The following is a 21,727-nucleotide window of genomic DNA, read 5'->3' on the forward strand; positions in this document are numbered from 1 at the left end:
GGTGGAATAGCTGGGTTCTATAGAGGAATGAAACCATTGTGCATTCCTAAGACTCATTATAAAATAAAACATGCTGAACAGAGTTATGTTGCTTTAGTTAAAAAGTCATTGGATATTTTAAGTTCTGAGTGAGAGCTGTTACAATCCCTTGTTGAGTTCTGCTGTTGATTGACATTTGCTGTTAGCTTTGGTGACTTACTAATTGCTTCTAATATGCATCAATATAATGCACCTCTTTTGTAAGTCTTCCTAGCATGATGAACTCAGTCTTTTATGTTAATACTTCTTGTAAGTGTAGCCCTATTATTAAATGTTTCTAAGATGCATATACATATATATCTGTATGTGTATATATGGTCTTCTATTGACATTACTTTAGACCACAAATACATGTTCAGATTTGTTAGAACCTCCTCTGTTCAACTAAATGGGCGTACTGCTCATCTGCATATCTTTGTATGGTAAGGAATCTGCTTTATGAGAAACATAATTCTGTTTTAACTGTGTTAAACACATCATCAGATTTTTTTTCTGATCTATGAGGAGCAAAATACTTGTATTCATTATTTATTACTTCCTACCTCAGATTCTTGTTTTGAATTGCTGCCCTCTGCTTTACTTTCTGTATGTTTATTCGACTCCCTGCCTGAGCTCCAGCTCACATGAGGTTTTTTAAATGCTTGAATAAATCACAGAATAAGAGTGCAATAAAAAGAGGAATAAAACCAGCATTATGAAAATGACTTGCAGGTTGCTGCTCTTGTAACATGTTTTGATGGAGTTTTACCTCAAAGAGTGCCAAACTGATAATGAGTCCCTCATGGGGTGTGATATCAGCTATCTAATATTAAAAATTGTGAGAAGCTCCAAAGTATCACTTATTAGAAGGGAAACATTTTCAAAGTGTATGAAGCCCCAGAATAGCAGCTCTGCCTACAGAATTGCAAAATATGCTGCATTCCAATGAGTGTCTGCTCTGGGTGGATGTGTGTAGTTGTGTGCAGTTTTACATGTCTCCATTTCTGCAGAAGTTAAGCACTTGAAGTGAGTTCCCTGCCAGAACAAACCACCAAGATAAATAGTTACAGCATGAATTGAGTAAACTGTGTAGGTTGCCCATGCCCCCTTGCCAAAAAGCTGTCAGAAGATGAGGAGTGCTGGCTGTGACTGAGCAAAGCTTCCCCTAGGATGAGCTAAAGGGAAGTTGTAGATGTGTGTAAAGGAGCAGGAACGTAGAGAAGACCGGTAGCAAGGTGAAAACAATAAAGACAAGGAAGTTTCTACTAATAGAAATCGACAGAAGCAGATCTTTGAGAAAGCATCTTTGAATAGTAACAATAAAGCAGCAGTGGCTAGAGCAGAATTCTTTATTGCTATCCATTCATGGTGAATCGCTGTGCTGGAGACAGATTTACTGCAGGTGAACACAGAAGGGGGCTGGATCCATGCCTTCCAAAGCAGATAGATCCTTAGGGCTTGTTTTTTCTTTACCTGTAGAATTGGGTTTTTTCTCCAGCATTATTGAGACACTTCAGAAAATAGTTCTGTTTGAAAGTTTACTGAATTCCCCTATTTCAAATTATGTTTGATTTCATAGAATTTAATTTTAGCAAGAGAATTCCTTCTAATCTGCAAATGATAAAATTCTTTCCAGTTGTATCTAATCATTTTTAGATTTTCATGTTGTTGAAAGGCAAATTTCTGAAATACCTAACATGCATTTTCCAGAGCGTAATATTTCAATTAATTGCAGGTTATCTGTTTCTGTCTCTTTGCCTCCCCTTAGTTTTGGCTGTCATGTTTTCAATGAGACTTTTTTGTGCTAATAACAAAGTGAGTAACTCCAGCATCATTGGTCACTGAGCAGGAGGAGCACAGGAGGAAGCCTTTAGAGAACAGATGCTCACATAGCCGCAGGCATCAGAGTGGTTTTTTGTGTAATAAGATTCAGTTTTCTTTTTTCTTTCCTAAGGATACTGTTATATTGAGAGTTACTTAATAGAAAGTGGGAAAGGTACAAAGAAATGTTAATGCAAAATGAATAAGAAGTGGCTCTTAAGAGGGTAAAGCAAATAAAGGATGAAATTACAGTAGAAACTTGTATTTCTTGCAGATCTAATCCATGTTTTGAGAAGCAATACTGTGAACTTCACAGAGAAATATAAAATAAATGAAATGTTTGCTGTTTATTTATCATAATTCTGATGGTTTCAAAGAGGAAGTAGTGCTTTTATTTAGGTATCTTAAAAATGAAAACATCTCTGCTGTGCTGCAGGTGTGAGACAACATATGGTTGTGATACATTTCTGGATCTTTATCCAGCTTGGGGAAGATAATTTTGGAAACTTCCCATAACATACAACCTTTATTATTGTGATCATTTGGCATCCACAATATTTTCCTGATGAAAAGGCCTCTGAATTTGTTCATGAGTTTATTCTACAGTTTCTTTCTAGAAAGAATGATAGATTCTAATGCTCAGCATATATAATAATATGAATTCAAACTTACATGTCAAATGTTTGAAGGTGTCTGTGTGTGTGTACCATTCTATTCTATGTTTTCACTGTTTTGATATAATAAAGGAACCCATATTTCCATCTTGTGCACAGTAAAGGCACTGTACTGCTGCTGCTCTGTTTTCAGTATGGCAGCAGGCAGGCTTATTTTTGGAATGGTGCTGATACTCAGAATACCCAGTCTGAGTACAAGGTACCTACTTTTTATGTTATAGAAATCTGTGTAACCACATATTAAAATAAACATCCTCAAGCACAGAGCACAGGGCTTTTTCCTATCATCTTAGTTGATGTTTAAGCTGAGATCTGAGTCAACCAGTACTTTATGCCTGGTTTGATTATTATCTGGCACATAGGAAGAGTGATCCAGGTCTTTCCTGATTATTTGATGGCAATTATAGTAGTCAGGAAGTTGGGGGTGAGGTAGGGTGTGCATCTGAGTTTTGATCTATTGTTGTGTATATGAAAGGGATGACAGGTCAGATGAGTGACAGATAAAGGCTGAAATGGCTAAAAACTTCTTTAGAATGGTCTTTAAGAACTTAAAAGCAGTGAATTTTGTAGTATGGCATGTTATAACTAAGTTTTTTATGTACTTTGTTCTGAAATCTTTTCATATGTGATTTGGACCTGTGGGAGTGTAAACTTGAGGGGATTACAATAGTTTTTCTAGGCTCAGAGTGAGTGTCCTAATTATTCAAGCAGAAAACAGATACTAGTCATGGGCAAAATGCGTTTGGGAGAAGTTAAAAATGGCAAAGGAATTCAAAGAATCGAGAGTAAGCTATTGAAAACGTAAACCTTCAAGGCTGTGCCAAGTGCTAAAAATAAATGTTGGCCCCGTAGAAATTAATGGAAGATCATTTGATTTTAGTAAGACAATGAACCTTTTCAGATTAAGAAAACCCCCAAGCAATGACAAACCCCAGCATTTTCAACATGTTGATCTTCTGAAACTGTGGTGAAAATGTAACTTCCTTTTACCATGAAATCTGGCTTCAAAGGGGACTGAAGAGAACCTGACAAAAATAGTTAGCAAATCATGCAATTATAGAAAACTGCATTTTCACTGTGTCTTGAAATTTTGTAAATTGGTGTTGAAATTATCAGTTAGTGTTGTCCCTTTTGGCATAATTTTTCAAAGTGAAATAATTAATTTTTTTTGTTTGAATTCTTACCTGAAAATTATGTAAAACCATCTAGAGATATGTTAAATAACCCCAAAGTTTTGAGTTGAAATACTTGGATTATTTCTTTTAAACAGGTAACTCCTTTGGTGTAATAGTGAAATTGAGTGACAATGCTCACTTAAGACTGAAGACTTTGTGAAAAGCCTGTGTTTCCCTAAAAGAAAAAGTCAGTGTGGAAGAACAAATGATAATCAAAAATACATTGAGAAAAGAGAAGTGTGTGTGCCTAGAGAAACTTAACATGACAGTAAAAATATTGACAGTTAACCCATTTCTATTCAGCCATATCCTAATACAAAAACCAGATTGAAATATCTTGCATGAGTTGCAGTTCATTAAACAAATGTGACACTTTATTTTCTAGCTCTTTCAATACCAAAAGAGGTGAAGTGGTGAATAGCAATATAAATAAACACACTTCTCAGAGTGCTGAGAACTCAAGTCCATGTAAAGGAAGAAAATATTAAAAAGATTTTTAGTATTTGGTTTCTGTGTCCTTCTCTTGCCCCCAAACAAAAAGCAGAATCCTCTTCCTGAATCTGAGTTTTGATTTTAAATCTTAAAGGATAAAATACATTGTCTCTGAAAATTAATTATAAAAAGAAATGCCACTACTGCATTTAAAACTAATAATGAGATGACTCATAATGTGTTTGGATTATTATTTTAATTGAAAAAAAAAATCTTTATTAATCTTTGCTGATAGCAATTTCTTTTAGCTGATATTTTTTAAATAACGTTTTATATATTTGAATTCATTTTATAATTTGCAACTACAAAGCTGATCTGTTTGGGTGGTTTTCTTGAGAATTTTTTCCCTAACTCTAATTTCTGTCTGAAAAATAAATGTCATATTCTCTAGCAAAACATTCTCTGGAGATCTCTTTTCTTACTTGAAATATTGTCTCATTTGGTATAGCTTTTAATTCAGGTCATTGCTTTGCAATTTTAGAATAAGATCAAAGCAAAACACCATTATAATGGATATTTAGTCATCACTCAGAAACAGAATAATTAATCATACAATTTTAAATATATATCCTGATAACATGACTGACGTTAAAAAAAAAGCTGTGATCTGAATGTTGTCAATTTAGATTTAGCAAATTAGCTAAGTAGCTTGCATTTGTGGTATTTCACACCTTAAAGCCTTAATATGCATTGCTAAATATATTTCCTCACTGTTTGCTAATTAATGTTCTGTGGAAGTACAGCTGCTAATATTTTGTGGTTGATATGGCTCATTTTAAAGTGCTAACAGCTGCATCTGTAGTAGTGTTACATTTCAGTTCATAAATTATGGACATACATTTTTACACCTACTATTTTGTACAAGCATTTGAAAAGTCTCTATTTGCTAACAAAATGCACCCAGTAATATTTAAACAAACCATGAAAATACCCCCCCGGATACCACCACTCTGAGATAATAGTGACTCAGTGAGTCTTTCATGTGTAAAGTTTTAAATGTTGCAGGAAATGAACATCTTTTTTCTGTAATATCACAAAGTGTCTTCAGGAGTAGCTCTTGGTAATTAGTAAAGACTGATATATTCTGATGATAAAATAATTGGACTGGAACAATATTGTGTGACAGTGCAGGGAAAAATATTTTTCTGAGGGGAATAAATAAATACTATCAGAATATATCTTGTGGAGAAGACCAAGAATAAAAAGTATTCATAAATGTGTTTTGTAAGAAACATTTTTTTTCATATTTTGAAAGAAACATCTGCACAAGCAATCCAGGAGGGTCCTGGAGTGCACTGATGAGAACTTCTTCCTGTGTAGATAGGACTTGGAGGAGAGGTGCTTTGCTGTACCTCATAAAGAAGGAGGAACTTGTTTGAGGAGTCAAAATTGAAAACAGACTTGACCATAGCAACAGTGAGATCTTGGAGTTCAGAGTTCTGACGAGGAGGAGGAGGAACAGATCAGAAAGGAAGCTCATAACCCTGGGCTTCAGAAGAGCAAGAGTCCCATGTTATAAGTCCTGGAGGGAAGAGAGAGTTCAAGAAACCAAGAAAGCTGGTTAATATTCTTCCAAGTTCAGGAGTGGCTCATCCAGTGATTAGGAACTTGGCCAAAAATGAACAAATAGGAACTTGACCTGAAGGAATGAACAAAGTGCTCCAGGTCATACACAAAAACAAAGCATGCATACAGAGAATGAGAGCAAGGACATGCAGTCTGGGAGGAATACAGGGACATTGTCTGACCATCCAGGATGGAAGTTAGGAAAGCTGAAGTCCATAAAGAATTGAATCTGCTCAGGAATATCAAAGAAAACAAGATAAAAAACAAAAGGAAGACTAAGGACAATTTGGGCCCATTGCTGAATGAGACAGGGGGCCTATGAATGGCACAGGACACAGAAGAGACTGAGGTAATGAATGCCTCCTTTGCCACAGTCTTTACTAGCAAGGCCAGCCTCCTGGAATCTTGAGTTGGGGGATCAGGAGCTGGGGGAAAGTGTGGAGCAAGTGTGCACTTGGTGGGAGAAGATCATGTCTTAAGAGAACAGGGGACATATATGTCCATAGTCTGATTGATTTGCATCCACAAGTGCTGAGGAAGCTGGCTCCTGTCATTGCAGTGTCACTCTTAATAATCTTTGAGCAGCCATTGTAACTGGGAGAAGTGACAAAAGACTGGAGAAAGGCAAATGTCACTCCTGTCTTCAACTAGGGCAAGAAGTAGGACCCATAGAATGCCTGGCTGGTCAGCCTCATATGGGAAAGTGATGGAACAGTTAATTTTAAAACAGTTTCCAGGTACATGAAAGATAAGAAAATCCTGTCATGAATAGTGTGCTTGACTTCACCAAGGGGAAATCATGCTTGGCCAGCATGATAAATTTCTATCAAGAAATGGCTGGCTGGGTAGATGTGGTAAAAGCAGTGGCTGTTGTCTACCTAGATTTTGGTAAAGCCGTTGACAGTGTTTTCCCTAAGATCCTCATAGAGAAGCTTGTTGATGTATGAGTTGACTGAGCAGATAGTGAGGAGAGGCTGATACACCAGAGGACTGCGCTGTCGTAGAGGGACTGGAAAAATGGCCTGACATATCTACATGAAACAATGAAGTTTGGAATTTCCCGTATCCATGACTGGTGGAAGTTGTTCAGTCTGTTTTACCAGTGCAAGGATTAAGATACCAAAAGGTAACAACTCGAAAGTATGCCTTATGGAGAAAGCATTTCATAGAAACTGGGAACTATCAGGTCAAGCTTAGGTATGAGGAGAGGGTCTTAGTTGTTTACTGTGCTGTGAAGAAGATTAGAAATATTTTATCACAGATGATTTTAGTGAAACACAACCATTAAATTATTATATAAGTAATTCATTCTGAAGAGCTGTTTCAATGTTTTCATGTGGAAAATGTATACAAATGGGACACAGCTTGAAGTTACTAGTTGATATTTCCATATGGTTTTCCATACTGAATCCTACTAATGGTCATCCAACACATGTAGATGCAGAAAACTGTCTGCCTCATATATAAAGTAGGTAAAACTTAAGATAACTTCAAGTTCTACATTGCATTTATACTGCTGTATGTTATATTACTGTATTTTCATAAATTGCTTAATATTCTCTTTTTTTTTTTCTTCTGCTCTACTAGATGCTTGTGACTACTCCAGAGAAATGGGATGTAGTGACAAGGAAAAGTGTTGGTGATGTAGCCCTCTCTCAGCTGGTAAAACTCTTGATTCTTGATGAAGTTCACCTACTGCATGAAGACAGAGGACCAGTACTTGAAAGTATAGTAGCACGTACTTTAAGACAGGTAAGAGAGAAAAAAAAACTCAAAATAATTTTGTTTTGGTCAAGAATAGATAGATGTCACTGTAAAGGGTAACATGCTCAGACAATTAAATAGAAATGCTTAGACAGTTTACAATTTATTTTACAGCTGTTCTGTTTTAAAGCTGTGTATTAAGAATGTGGAATTTTTTTTTGTCTTCTACTTTCCTTTCTGTATTATATCAACTATCAGATTCCTAAGATGCATAGTTTATTATAGCTGTTTCTTTACTTATAATTTATTTGCCTAATTTATTCTACTGTACAAGTAACAGGAAAATTAAACATTTTTAAGCAAATAATAATCAGGCTAATGTTTTTACACAACCACAATTGAAATTATTTTCTTGCCAGGAAGGCTTATTTTCAATTAGCAGTTTTCTTAGTAGAATTTCTTTTTTGTTCTAATTAAGAGTAGTGTCTTAAATCTAGGTAAAACTTTCAGCACTGCCAGAAAAATACTACATAGTTTTTAGTCTAGCATAAATGTTCCTTTTGTTTTTCCCCATGATTTAGTGGTATTTTCTAAATACCAAGATTTGAAATGGAAAAAAAGAGAAAAGGGATTTTTTCTTGAATCATTTACAAAACAAGAATGCAGACTTAGGCAGTAAATAAGATTGGTCTCAATGGTGGGATGTGCTTTTACAAGTAAAGTAAATCTTGGAATTTAGGGATTATAAAAAGAAAGGATTTAGAATAAAGAAATAATGGGAAGAGGGAGGATAGAGTGCAATTTTTTTTGGTTTTTTGGTCATGAAGAGCAAAATTCTATCCATAGAAGTAACCTGTAACAAATTACAATGAAATTATATTTTTTTTATGGCTCTATTTGTAGCATGTTAAACATTTAAAGCATTTTAGCTTTCAAGATGCTATTTTTCTTGGTAAGGCTACACTAACCTTGTTAAGGCTTTTTGAATCATCTGATTCCAACTCTGCTAAGAACAGAATAAAATTAATGTCTGCTCTAATCTGGTACAGCAAGGAAAGATCCTGTATAAAGAACAATATAAGTAACAATTCTTTAGAAGAAGCTAAGTTTAGACTACCTCAATGGCACTAAACTTTAACTGTTTGATGTTGTATTTTCTTTCTTAAATGGTTTTGATAGCCTTGTTTTTCCTTAGGTGTCTTTATAGTAAACCATCTCATGTTTTAGCAGTGACCATGATAATAATTTTCTTCATGTCAGATTGCAAGACTTATTCATATCTTACTGTGAAATTTTGTGTGACTTGTAAGATAGGCTTCAGCTGTTCAAAATAGATGTTGAGAGACATTTTTTCTGTCCTACATTACTCAGCTTGGCATTCCATTTTTGCTTTGTGTGGACATAGATCCTTCCCTTTTGTGTCTGTCAAGCCTGCGCAGGTAACTTAAGGAATATAAAATCTGAGGCAATTATGTCTTGGGTACTGAATCCTATCTTTAGTGCATTTATTTTAATACAGCAGTATCTTGCTTCAGCACTCATTTAAAAAAATAGCTCTTTTAAAAAAGGGTATTTTAATCTCCTAGGATTTCAAAGTGTGTTTTACCTACCGAGTTGGAATTTAATTCATCTGGAGCTGAAGCTACTCAGTTGGAACCCTTCCTTAAGTGAAACAGTTGGAAAATAAAGCAATATACAAATTTTGAAACTGACCATCTCACCACCTTATTTATTGTAGCTTGATAAGAAAGACAGTAATGGAGACTCATATGTATTTTTACAAGTAGGTAGCTTAGGAGAGGGAAAATTTACAGTATAAAGGTACTCTGAAAAAACCCACAGTTAAAAAGAAAGCAAAATTAGTTGTAGATTTTTTTAGAATTGTGCTGTAGAAAACAATTGCTGACAAAAAATATTTCAAATTGCAAGCCTCCCAGAGTACCCGGGGGCAAAGAAACAGGAGATGTTTTGTGCAATTATCTTGGTTTTTTAATATGAAAACAAATAATAAGAGGAATACTTTTTAAAAATACACTGAAATGTTATACTTCAGCATCTGAGCTTGCAGGCATACTTCTATGAAGTTTGCAGTATGCATCCACAGCTATGAAGTTACTGGAACTTTTACGTAGTCAATAAAGAAAGATAACATAATGTATCTGATTTCAGAAGAACTTTGCTGGAGTTTAGTAACAATATTTTTATAGATGCTCAAAGTGTAAAAAAAAAATCACATCTAATATTTTAATATTTAATATTTATTCCTTTGCAAGGAAAAAAAAATGTTGTTGCATTTCCTTGGTTTTGTTCTTTGCCCATAATTTCATTTTATGTATTTTGATAGAAATTCATAAATGTCCCTGGAGCACGAAAAAAAGCCAGGATATTTAGCCCATCCCTAGAGAATGTCCTTCTGTCTTCAATGATTTGTCTTCAATCTCCTCTCCAACCTTTCTGAAAGTAGTTACAGAACTTACTTTTCACTGATATCTATAGAAATATCATACTTGTTCAGTATTCATGCACACAGGAAGTAAGAATAATTGTTCACTTTTTGAAAAACATAAAATACCCCAAGGACAATATTAATCTGAAATATCCTTGTGTCAATTACAGCACTGTAGTAATTTCTGAAATCAATTACCTGATTTGTATACTGGTTTCAGTCATACAAGATATTGACTATTTTTTCTTTAATTTATAGTAGAGGGACAAGTAATTCAAAGGAAAATCCATTGCAGAGTAGTAGTCACTGGATCAGAACTGGAGGCTGTAGTAACTGAGATCTATTCTGATAAATACCATTGACATTTTCCCACTTTCTGTTCTGTCACTTTTGGCTCCTGCAGGAGACAGTTCATTCAAACAGTATAATTTTGGATCTGACCTGGAACAGTAATTTCTTGCATCACTTCTAGAACAGAACCATGATAAATTCCTTTGAATACTACTTCAGCCTTTTCCATAAATCCCTAATAACAACTTTAATAATGCATGTACCTGTAGTTCTATGTGGATCATGCTTCCCTAGCTTGTATATGAGACAATATCATGATTCCTGTGTGGGGCAGGATGTGTAGTGTAGTGCCTTTTACCTTTTGCAGGGTTTGTTATCCTGTCTTAGAAAAAAAGCATCTCTCCTGTTTTGTTGGAGGTATGAGGGGTGTTTTGTTTAGATGGTGTACAACAGAAAAAAAATAGTGGATTGGGGCTTTTTTTGTCGTTTTAAGAATTAGAATTTGACTAGATACTTGAGCCTGCAGCTGTGCCAGAAAAGAATGTTTTGAGATCTGTATTGATATGAGGTAGAAATACAGCTATCCAAATGCATTCTTAAAGCAGGAATATCCTGATGCATTAGCAGGTCTGTCCTAATTTGTACCTCAAAATACTTGAATGATTGATGTAGTTTCCCCAGATGAACACTGAGTCACACCACTTACTGTAAGACTTTAACATGCTCATTTTAACTTATGGCATTTTTTAGAATTAGGTTTTATTTAAACCTGGAAGGAGCATATATATTGGAATTGCTGACAGTTTTACTCATAGCAGAATGAAGGGCATATTTGTGCGTGTTTGCACTTTTCAAATTTTAGAGAATGTTTTTGCAAGTGATTTAAATTGACTTTGCTAAACATTTTGGTGGTAAAATTGCTCTGAGCTCTGTTATATACTGTAGGTATAACATCAAACAACTTATTTGAATCCAATTTATAGCTTTGATGTTTAAACTTTTAGTCCAGAGCATAATGCAGATGTAAAACTGAAATGCTTAAACTTTTTAATCAAACTTTCCACACTACTGTAATATACTAAGGTTATTAGCTTGAAAGAAAAAAAATTTCCAGTTTTTACAGGCCACTGAAGTATTTTGTTATAATTATTCAGAGATTTTGATTACTTCCTTGCTGATTATGGGTATTTTTTCACAAAAAAGCATTCTGAATACTACAATTGAGTTATGCACAAGTTTTGATACCTGTTCTCAATATATGAATGATAAATTAAATAAAAGAAAATCCATATTAAAAGCTTTCTCAGATTTTGGGATACCAGAGCTGCCATCTTAGACATACAAATATTGTTATCAGCACTGTCTCATTCTTCAAGTTAAAGTTTCAGTTACTTTATGTTTTTGTATTAGGTCAACAAAGTTATTATAGATGGGTTAGACAGCAGTATAAGGAGTACAGGAGACTCCTGGAATACACTGATGAGAAAGGCCTCCTCCAGGCAGTAGAGGACTCAACAAGAAGAAGTGCTGGGCTGCACCTTTTACTCATCAAGAAAGGAGGGGCTTGTTGGGGAAGTGAAGATCAAAGGCAGCTTTGACTGCAGTGGCCATGAGATGTTGGAGTTCTTCCCCTGGAAATTCTCATGTTTCCTTTCTGAGCTTTCTTTCCTCATGCTACTTTATTTAAGGAGCTTTTCCTTTCAGCTGGAATGTAGTTTTCTTTGGTCTTTCTTTGCACTTTCAATATTTGTAGTGCCTTATTATTGCCTCTACCTATTTTTTTTTCTGTCCCTTTCGTTTGCTCTTTTACCTCTTACTAGAGCTCATTGGCAAACAAGTTCAGATGTCACTCATCGGAAGCCAAATGTCTAATTGTTATCAAATTAGGAATTTTTATGTGCTTGGAATCCTATTCTTGATTTTGATAATTTGATCAGTTTGGGAAAAAAAAAAGTTGAAACTGATAGCTAATGACATAAAACCAGCTACTTAGATCTGTCTTTTATCAAGTGGTGGCCCACTGTAGTTCTTATAAGGATCTTTTGGGACTCGAATGACAATGGCATTTCATTTGATTCTTCAGTTCTCATCTTAAGTGACTTATATTAGTCTTTTGTCTCTTTGATAGTCCATATATAAACTAATCAAGTTACTCAGCATCTTTTATTAAAGGATAAACCAAACAAGGTTACTGAAGCCTTCTGCAATATTTTTTTCCATTTCAAACTAAAGTGTTGTGGGGCTTTTTTTCACAAGACTTTCCTGTATTCATGACTGTATTTGTAAAACATGTCAGCAGAACTGCATATAGATAGAACTTTAATGTTAGTTTGATTCTGACAGATACAGAGGTAGAGGAATTCCCTTCAATTATGCAGTTTTATCCCTTTTATACCTTTAAGAAGTGAATGTACTTAATTTGCTCACACATCTTTTTTGGAGCTTGCATTCAGGTACTTGTTAAATCCTCAGACAAACATCTTAATAGTTGCTGCAGGATTAGCTCATTGATATAAGAATGTTTCCTGAGAATAGTGTCTCATTTTCAGCTATGGCCTGTTATAGAATCAGCTAAGTGAAAAGAAATTTAGTTTGAATGGGGCTATCAACCTAGATTTATCTGTATGGCTGACATACACATCAGTTATATTAATTCTGCCAATCACCTGCCTTTCTTGTCACCAGTTGTTTTGTACTGCATATCATCAATAAAATTATTAAATAGAGTTGGGCTTAAGAAGCAATTAGAGGAATCCCTTTTTAATGGTTGTTTTTCAATTATAAGTTCTTTTAAAATCTGTCAGTTCATCAGCTTATGATAAATTTAATACATGTTTTCTTGCTACTCTGTGATGTTATTTTTAGGCAGTATGTTGTGCAGCCATATGTCTAATGAGTCTTACATTAGTCTATCTTTTTATGTTTTGTTGTATAAAAAATTACTTTTTAAAAACTACTTTTTTAAAACGAAACCTAATCCCCATTGTTTGGAAAATGTTATGTATCAGACATTTTGATTAATTTTCAGAATCTTTTCTCTTACTGTGCATGGAAGGGATGTCAGGAAGTCGTTCTGCATCTCATTTTTTATTACTGAGAGGTTACTCTTTTTCCATCTTAGTGATACACCTGTGGAGTTTAAAATGTAATAGTGATTGTCATACATTTTGTGGTCTTTCATATTATGATAAAGCAGTGGAATTAATTTATAGAAAGGTTCAGAGATATTTTTTGTTTCTTAGTTTAGGAACAAAACAGTAAGCAGAGCATGAAAAGGCTTTCTATCAGTCAGGAAAAATTGACGCTGTGCCAAGTATAGAAATCTCTTAATAGATATATGCAAAATGTCATTTCTTAAGACAAAGTAATGCATACCTAATATTTAGCCAAGGGAGAATAATACGGCTTCTAATAGTACTTTCTGCGTGGTTACATTTTTTCAGTACCTCTAGATTTTAAAATATATTCTAAATGGAGGACTGAGATCACAGTATTTTCAGGGTTCATTGGATGCAGAGTAAAACTAATAAAATTACTTAACTAGATGGTTGCCTAGTAACAAATGCATTCTGTGCAGAGTGAGTTGTAGATAACGTCCTATATAGTATCTTCAAAACTGTATTAGTAATTACATTTTTACTATGTACTTAGTTTTGCAATTTCACTGTTTTTTTTTCCATTCCTGTTCTTAAAACTAGACAACTGCATCCATGTGGACAATTTAACTCTTTCATTACTAGTAAACAATATAGCCATAAACAAACGCTGATGAAACATTCTGACAAATTTCCTGCTTTTGTAATTTTGAGACATTTAATTTTTTTTTTTTTAATGTTCTGAGCCTTACTCAATTCTTTTTCCATTTCTGTTTCTCCTTTGTTTTGGATCAATAGCACAGATCCTGTGAGAGAGTGAGACAGAGCCATTCTGTGCGTAGGATAGTATCCAACTAATAACTAATGTGAACCCCCATATGTAATACTTCATTCTTACTACCACTGAACAGGGGACACAGGAACCTAAATTAGAGTTCATCTTGCACATCTGAAGTAAAAACTAAGAAATGCTTGTGTCTAATTTTCTGAGTATCTTGTCTTTAGTGTACATGTGAAGGGCATAAAGACTGTCTGCAGAGGGTGTGTTGAACTGATCCTGGGTCATCTGAATATCAGATTAATTTCTAACCAGCAGACAATTCTTCAAAGATTAAAATGTGTAAACTTGTCTGCTTCACTTAATTCTGTGCTCAAGTTGAACAATCAGAGATACAATTTCCAGCTTGATTGTAATTCATTCTGTGAATGTGATATTTTAATACATGGAAATGGGAAGGCTGCCAAGATCACAAAGTTCAGGAAGAATTTTAGAAGTCAGATAAAAGAGTATCTCTATGCACACTCTGTATGTTCTCAAGTGGCAGCTGTAATGTAACGATATGCAAGTCTGAAAACCTTTTAGAAGAAAATGATTCTGCTGTGATCAATTTACAATCCAGAGAGGCACTTCCCATACCTGATCCTTTATCATTTACAGCATAAACGCAGATGATGCTTGCGTGGAAATCGATACTGGGATAGCTATCTTCTGATTATTTTTTCTGCATACATGGAATTTCATGGTGTGGGGTGTGGTAATTGTGTTCTGTGAAAGCTGTCAATTCTCCACATGCCATCAAGAATGTTTCTGAATTAGATATACTAGTTAGATATGTCAATTAAATACAGCAATGGCAATTTTAATTCTCACTTCCAGTGTAACATCAAACCAATAAAACATAGTAAGGCTTTTAAAGAACCTGGTGTGCAAATACTGTGTCAGTTCAGGTTTTCAAGGAAAGCCTCGTAAGTTTCAAATGGTGCTTATTATTTTACTGGGATATTAAACACATGTAAAGAATGAAATGTTAGAGGCTGAGTTTCAGTAGTGAAGAAAAGGCACTTAGCTGCCTACCGCCAGCTACCAATATGCAATGTAAACAGAAAGCTTTGTTATCCTAATTGTGTTATCAGTAATTTCTACTGCCATTTCAGGAAGAGGCTGTGGGTTCATGGTTTCTTGTATATGAAGGCATAATCTCTATTTGGGACTTCTAGGATCAAATAATAAGTGATCCAGTAGTTGAAAAATACTAATTTTTGAATGATCTGTATTTACAAAAGGCATCTGTACACTTTCAAGGCTTACTGATCTTTAGAAGCACCTGAGAGTAAAAGATGTCTGTGCTTGCTCTTCAAGGGGAAATCAGAAGAGTATTCGAAAAATGAATGCAGAGAACTCTGTTATAAAAATGTGTTAGAATTCTAAAAACCATTATGGAAAATCAAGCTTCTATAGTACTTGGATAGATGAATAATAGATACATAGTTGAAACTGAATTTTGATCACAGAGAAAATGCAAAAAAAAAAAAAAAAAGTTATGGTTGCATATTCAGGTAAGTCTTGGTTTCTTTATTTTTTAAGTTTAGCACAGTTTTAGTCACTGCTGTTTTTATATTACCATGTATAATTAAAATAATAAAAACCCCTTGTTCTCCATCAACATGTGATGATGTGCATAATCTAAACATATAGGTGTTTAGTTTACAGTTGGAATTTGATCTGGACATAAAATAATTGGAAGGATTGTTATGATACATTTTTTATTTTAGTGTAATTGTCCCTCTTTTTGCATCTTGATTATTTTATATATGTATATAACTTATATATATATTTGGTGAGCAAATACAAAAGTAGATGGTAAAGAAAATAAAGATTTTTTTTCATGGCCTGGAAAGAACTTAAGGAAATTGATGGAATTATTTAGAGACGTACTAAGTTGGTTAGAGAGATGAAGTACCTTCTCCTTGGTAAATACTGAAAGAACTGGAAGTGTTCAGCCTGGAAAAATGAAGGCACTTGGGTCATCTCACCTTTCAGTACCTGAAGGGCACTTAAAATTAAGCTGAAGAGAGACTTTTTACAAGGGCATGTAGTGATAAGACAAGGGAAACTGGCTTTAAACTAAGAGTAGGTTTTGTTTGGATATTAGGAAGATGTTCTTAACTGTGAAGCTGGTGAGGCACTGGAGTTAGTTTCTCAGAGGTGTGGATGTCCCATCTCTTGAAGTGCTGGGGCCCTGAACAACCTGGTCTAGTGGAAGGAGTTTAAAAAATGTGCTCTAAATATATTAATAGTCTTAATTACTTGCTTGTGTTAACTGTCAGTTTCAGTTGTCATGTGGAGTGTTAATTCAGGGTTTTCAAGTTCCTTAGCTCCAGGGTCAACTGCTAGGTCAGTGACATTAAGTGACTTCTTTGTTTTACTAAGGTTTTGGAAGTGTGCAGCTCTCAGTAAATTGTAACTGTTCTTTAGGCATTATTTTTATTTTAAAAGAAATCTTTGAAAAACCATCTTATATTTAATTGCTGTAAAAATACATATGTCCATGGTTATTAAGCAGTGTTCTTGTTAATTGTTTAAATACTTGAAATGCTTTCTTGCATTCAGATGGAACTGAGAATACTTTCAAACTAGTGCTTTCAGGCTGTTAGGAGATTTGAAAAAAATATTGTTATTGAATTTAGCAAAATCAAGTAATGTTTTCCAGATGGGAGCTCAGTTACACTATAAGATTGCTGTACTTATTAGGCAATTGTGAACAATCTACAGGGTACATACATCAGCAAGTGGTAATTGTGCTTACAGATTCAAATTTCAAAATAGAGTGTATAAGCAGTAAGTAAATGAAGACGTTTGCACCACAGATGCCCAAGTGCTGGCAGAGGGGGCTGAACTGTGGCCTTGGGGAGGGAGGGATGGCTGTGGCTCAGCGACCCAGATGTGGCCACTTACAGTGGGCTCCAACCAGCCAGAGGTGGTGGCACCTCTGGTAAAGCATGGTTAAGAAAGGGTTGAAATACTGTGCAGCAGTTGTGAGGGAAAAGCCATGAGAAACAGCCCTGCAGACACTAAGGTCAGTGCAGAAGGATGTGGGATCATGCCAAAACCAGAAAAACCCAAACAGACAAAGGAGGAAACAACCCACTCTGCACACCTCCCCCGCCTCTCAAAAAAACCCCAAACTTCGAACACCTCAAAACTGTGCGCTTGATGATGACTGCAGCCCTTAGGTCATCACATAATCCAGCCAAAAACAGTGCTCTTGAACACTGTTTTTGTTCCCTGTAGATGGAAGACTTCAGAAAATGAAATCTCATTTGTCCCAGTTTGCGTTTACGTATCAGATTTTGTTGTACGTGGAACTTTCCTTTGGAAAACTGCTCTTGTGCAAGTGCAGAATTGGTCTGCAGATTTTCTGTGTCATTTAGTTTTTTGCAGCCACCGTTTTAGTGTCCAGAATTTTGCCACAGAACATGTCTATTACCAGGCAGTGTAGTGGTTTACTTTGTCTGCTTGTTGACTGTGGTCTTTGAGTCTATGGTTCCTTTTGAGATTTAGTTTAATATTTTGATGTGCTTCCTATTCTTCAGGTCTGGGTTATGGTGAGGTATTATTTTGTCTTCCTTGAGAATGCTCTCCGTTTACTTTTTAATCATCTATTTTTAAAACTTAATTTAACTGTTTTAATTGCATTTATTTCACTTGAACTCAAAATAGGTGAGTCAATCAAAATCTAAGTAAAGCCTCATATTTTTTGAATGGGATTTAGCCAGGTGGAATTTACCAGCCTTACTCATCTTGAGACATTCACCCATTTGAGACTAGTTGAGAACGTTATATATGGCTTCAGCTACAGTGTCTAAAAAAGCCTTTATAATAAAATTACTGTGAACTCTGGTTTTAAATAATTATGCTAGTTGTGAGCCAGCCTACGCAGCTCCTAATATTCCAGAAGGAAATGGGAAAATTCTTGTGTACTTTGTTCATTCAGGTCTTCTGTGTGCTTTCATTCTTTTTGAAAATTACCGGAAAATTCATATAATATGCAGGCTTTTGTATGGAACAGAATGTTTAGTTGTAAAGCACCATTTCTGTCCCTTATTAAATGGGAAGTTGTAGAGCACCATTTCTGTCCCTTATTAAATGGGAAGGCATGTAAACCAAACATCTGAGGAATTAAAGATTTTAAAAAATAAGAAATTGGAATAAAATGCCAGTTGCAGAGAACTAGAATACATTGTCTAAGAGACAATGACCTAAGAGCAAAAACCTAAGATGGAGGAGTGGCACAACTTAGATTCATTTTTCTTTCCAGAATAGTGGTCTGATGTGTAGTAAGGAAGAAAAGCCACCAAATCATGTGTCACAGTTTTGCCTATAAATTGGACTATCCCTTCTTAACAAAGCCAGTTTTCTGCTATTGTTCCTCCATGTCAATTAATGACTAGCTCACCTTTTCGAGAGCAAAAGTACAATAAAATGGAAAGATGAATAAGCAAGATTTGATGGAATTGCAGAAGGCATTGGTTTCTTCAATACAGGATAATCACCAACTCACATGTATTGTTCACCTTTTGTAGAAAGTATTAACTGTTTCTTTCACATTAATGTTTTATAAGGGATGTTTTAAAACTCTGTGCTTGATTCCATGGCTTAAAACACTTGGAAAATTTACAGTTTGTCTGATTTTTTAATAGGTTGAATCTACACAAAGCATGATTAGGATTTTGGGCCTTTCAGCTACATTACCCAATTATCTTGATGTTGCTACATTTCTACACGTGAATCCCTACATTGGATTATTTTACTTTGATGGCCGTTTCCGACCTGTACCTCTGGGACAAACCTTTATAGGGATCAAGACAACCAATAAGGTAAGGAATTGTGAATTCCTAAGAAAGGGTTGCTGTTTGTGGTCTCTTTTTGATCATGCTTCATGTATGTATGTGTATGGGGTACTTATTTATTATACTACAGGTGTTTTTCGAAGCATATTTTCTTTTGTATAAAGATATACATAGTTGAAAGTTGCTTTAAGAATCTTCTCTCTTCAGTTTACCATACTTGTAAGCAGGCCTTGTTGCAGTTAGATACAAAGTTATTTAACTTTGCATTGCCTCTTCTTCACTGCTAAATTTTGCTTGAAGAAATCATCACCTTCAACTGCACAGTCACATTAACAGCTGTGACTGTGCAGTTGATTATTGTAGTTATTGCAGTTGATAATTGCAGTTGATTATTCTGCCTCTTTCATTTTAGGTTTCCATGTGGTGCATCTTGTTTGGCTGTATGGATGCATGAGGAATGCTATAGGAAAAACAATAATTTTTAAAATCTGGATATAATAATAATAATAATAATAATCTATATTTATATAGTTATAAAAACAATGTGTATTAATACTAAAGTTACTGATGAAAACCTTAGCATGCTAAGCCATTAATTATCATATGTACCTATTTGATAGAAAATGTATTTAAAGTAATCCCTAAATAAGCTTCTTTACTCTTTGTGCTATTGCTCATTTCTGGAAGCATTAAGACAATAGTCAGGTATAATATTCCTATTAAAAATCATTAGTGCAGCGACACTTGATATGTAAATTATAGTTCTTTAAATACAGGACGTTATCCCATGCATCTCATTATCTTATAATTGAGGTTTATGTTGTTAAACTTTTCAAAAAATATTGTTCACCTGTGACTTAAATTAATAGAAATCAAGACATTTTCAATCAAAAGTTAATTTCGTAGCTTTATCAATCATATCATTATTTAGTTTTTGTAAAAGTGGACATTGCCTTTCTTACTAGGTTATTTAAATAGTCATTCCATCTGCAGTGCAGGAGAGGAACTTATTTTACATCTGTAAGAGATGTTTCAAATCTATATGCATAAGACTAGTTTACCATATGGTGCTTACCATGATTTGCATATTTTAATCTTCATTAATTGCTTTTAATACCTTCACTCTTACTTGCTGTTACTTTCAATTAATCTTTCGCTGGTACTTGATTCTAATATTTATTTTATTTTCACTATCTAGTAAGAAAAGAGAAAATACTCCCTTTCTTCATACTCACTTTAGAATGCATTTAGGATTCAAAAAATATAAATAAATCTTGTAAAATTTGAAATTATTAAAAAAACAGTAATTTTCTAAAGAAGCATAAGGAGTTGAAGAAATATTAGGAGGTAATAGTTATTCTGAAATGTGCATACCTGGCAGACTGTTTTGATAATACCACAGCCAGGAGTTCTTCATTTGTTTTTCAGAAGGTTGTCATTACAATTTCACAGGGCAAAATGTATTTTACAATCAAGATAATACACTTTACAGCAAGCAAAACACAGAAGTATTACGCCTCTTTGAAACAGGATTGTGTTCAGGATAATACTAATACTACAGCTGCCTAATTACTGCCAATATCAACATCCTTGTGGTCTTCATGAGAGGAGGAAAGCAATGTAAGAAAGTCCAGGATCAAAAGTTGTTATTGCAGACCATCAGCAAGTGCAGTCAGTGCTGTTAGTTACTATAGGTAAATGCCTTGCCACAGTTTGCTGAAATCCTGCATCCAAAAAAAAAAAACAACTCCCCCAAAATTTGGAGCTGATTAGCAATTTACAGAGCCATGTGCAAACTGTAGGCAAGCTTTCAAAGGCAAGGACAGCATGATGTATTTATTATGCATAGAAGTTATCCAGAAAAGCTCTTAAAACTCGCTATGTTGAAGTTCTTGGAGCATATGGCACCAAGACTAAGGTTTGACTTGTTCAGTCAAGATTTACTGTCAGATATTTTTCTTTAATATCAGTCTTCTTTCGTTATGCATGTTATGTTTTTGTCTTTAGATATAAATGCAAAGAATATGTAAAGTTAATTTTATAGTATGTGTACGTATGTATATATGTTCATGTGTCTTTATGCGCTGCTCTTGTAAGTTTCTCCTTAATGATTTTCACTTGCTATTATTTGAAAAAACATATTTGGTAAAATGCTAACTTCTCAATTTAAGAATGATTAGACTGAGTGCTTCTCTTTAGCACACGTGCCCATATTTTGTCGTCTTTTTATTACTATATTTGTACGGTTTCAAAGACAAATGTTCTCTTACCTATAAAGCTGTTTTAAAGCTTTGTTTTCCAACTTTCATCTACTTTAGTATTAAGTCCAAGTACTACATTTCCATTCTGAAATATGTACCTGCTTTGCTTTTTTAGAACATTTCTTTTGCCAAAACAATTTGGTTATAAGATGCGAATGCACAAATGAAGAATGGAATTATTGCTATGATATTGGACTTTATTTATTTTGATTTGTCACAGTGTTAATACTGAGGTGCATTCAAGTAGATATATGCTATTTATATTGTAATGCATTGAAGAAATAGAAAAAAAAATTAGAGTAGGTTGAAGAATACTCTTTATTTTGACTGGAATCTTTCTTAAACATTTTATTTATTTATAATTGGAAACTCTCTACATGGTGCTCACAATGTTCTCTGTGCATGACCCAACTCTGAAGAAATCTCTGTTCTCTATGACAAAAAAACTCTCAGTAATTTCCTGGAGATAAAAAAATACATATGTATGCAATGTGAAAACTATTTTTATATACCAAATAGAAAGCTTAATTCTAGATAAGATATATTAAATTGA

General features: G+C 34.4%; 1 protein-coding gene across 2 annotated transcripts in view; it reads left to right on the forward strand.

Annotated features, from left to right (window-relative positions):
* Positions 1-21,727, forward strand: part of ASCC3 (activating signal cointegrator 1 complex subunit 3) — a 252,134-nt gene that overhangs the window by 86,546 nt on the left and 143,861 nt on the right. For both annotated transcript variants that reach the window (XM_053972459.1, XM_053972460.1), the window contains exons 11-12: positions 7,334-7,498; positions 18,764-18,940. In XM_053972459.1, the coding sequence (XP_053828434.1) occupies positions 7,334-7,498; positions 18,764-18,940 (342 nt within the window). The remainder of the gene's footprint in view (positions 1-7,333; positions 7,499-18,763; positions 18,941-21,727) is intronic.

Source organism: Vidua macroura, chromosome 3, assembly GCF_024509145.1.
Source record: "Vidua macroura isolate BioBank_ID:100142 chromosome 3, ASM2450914v1, whole genome shotgun sequence".
Lineage (NCBI taxonomy): Eukaryota > Metazoa > Chordata > Aves > Passeriformes > Viduidae > Vidua > Vidua macroura.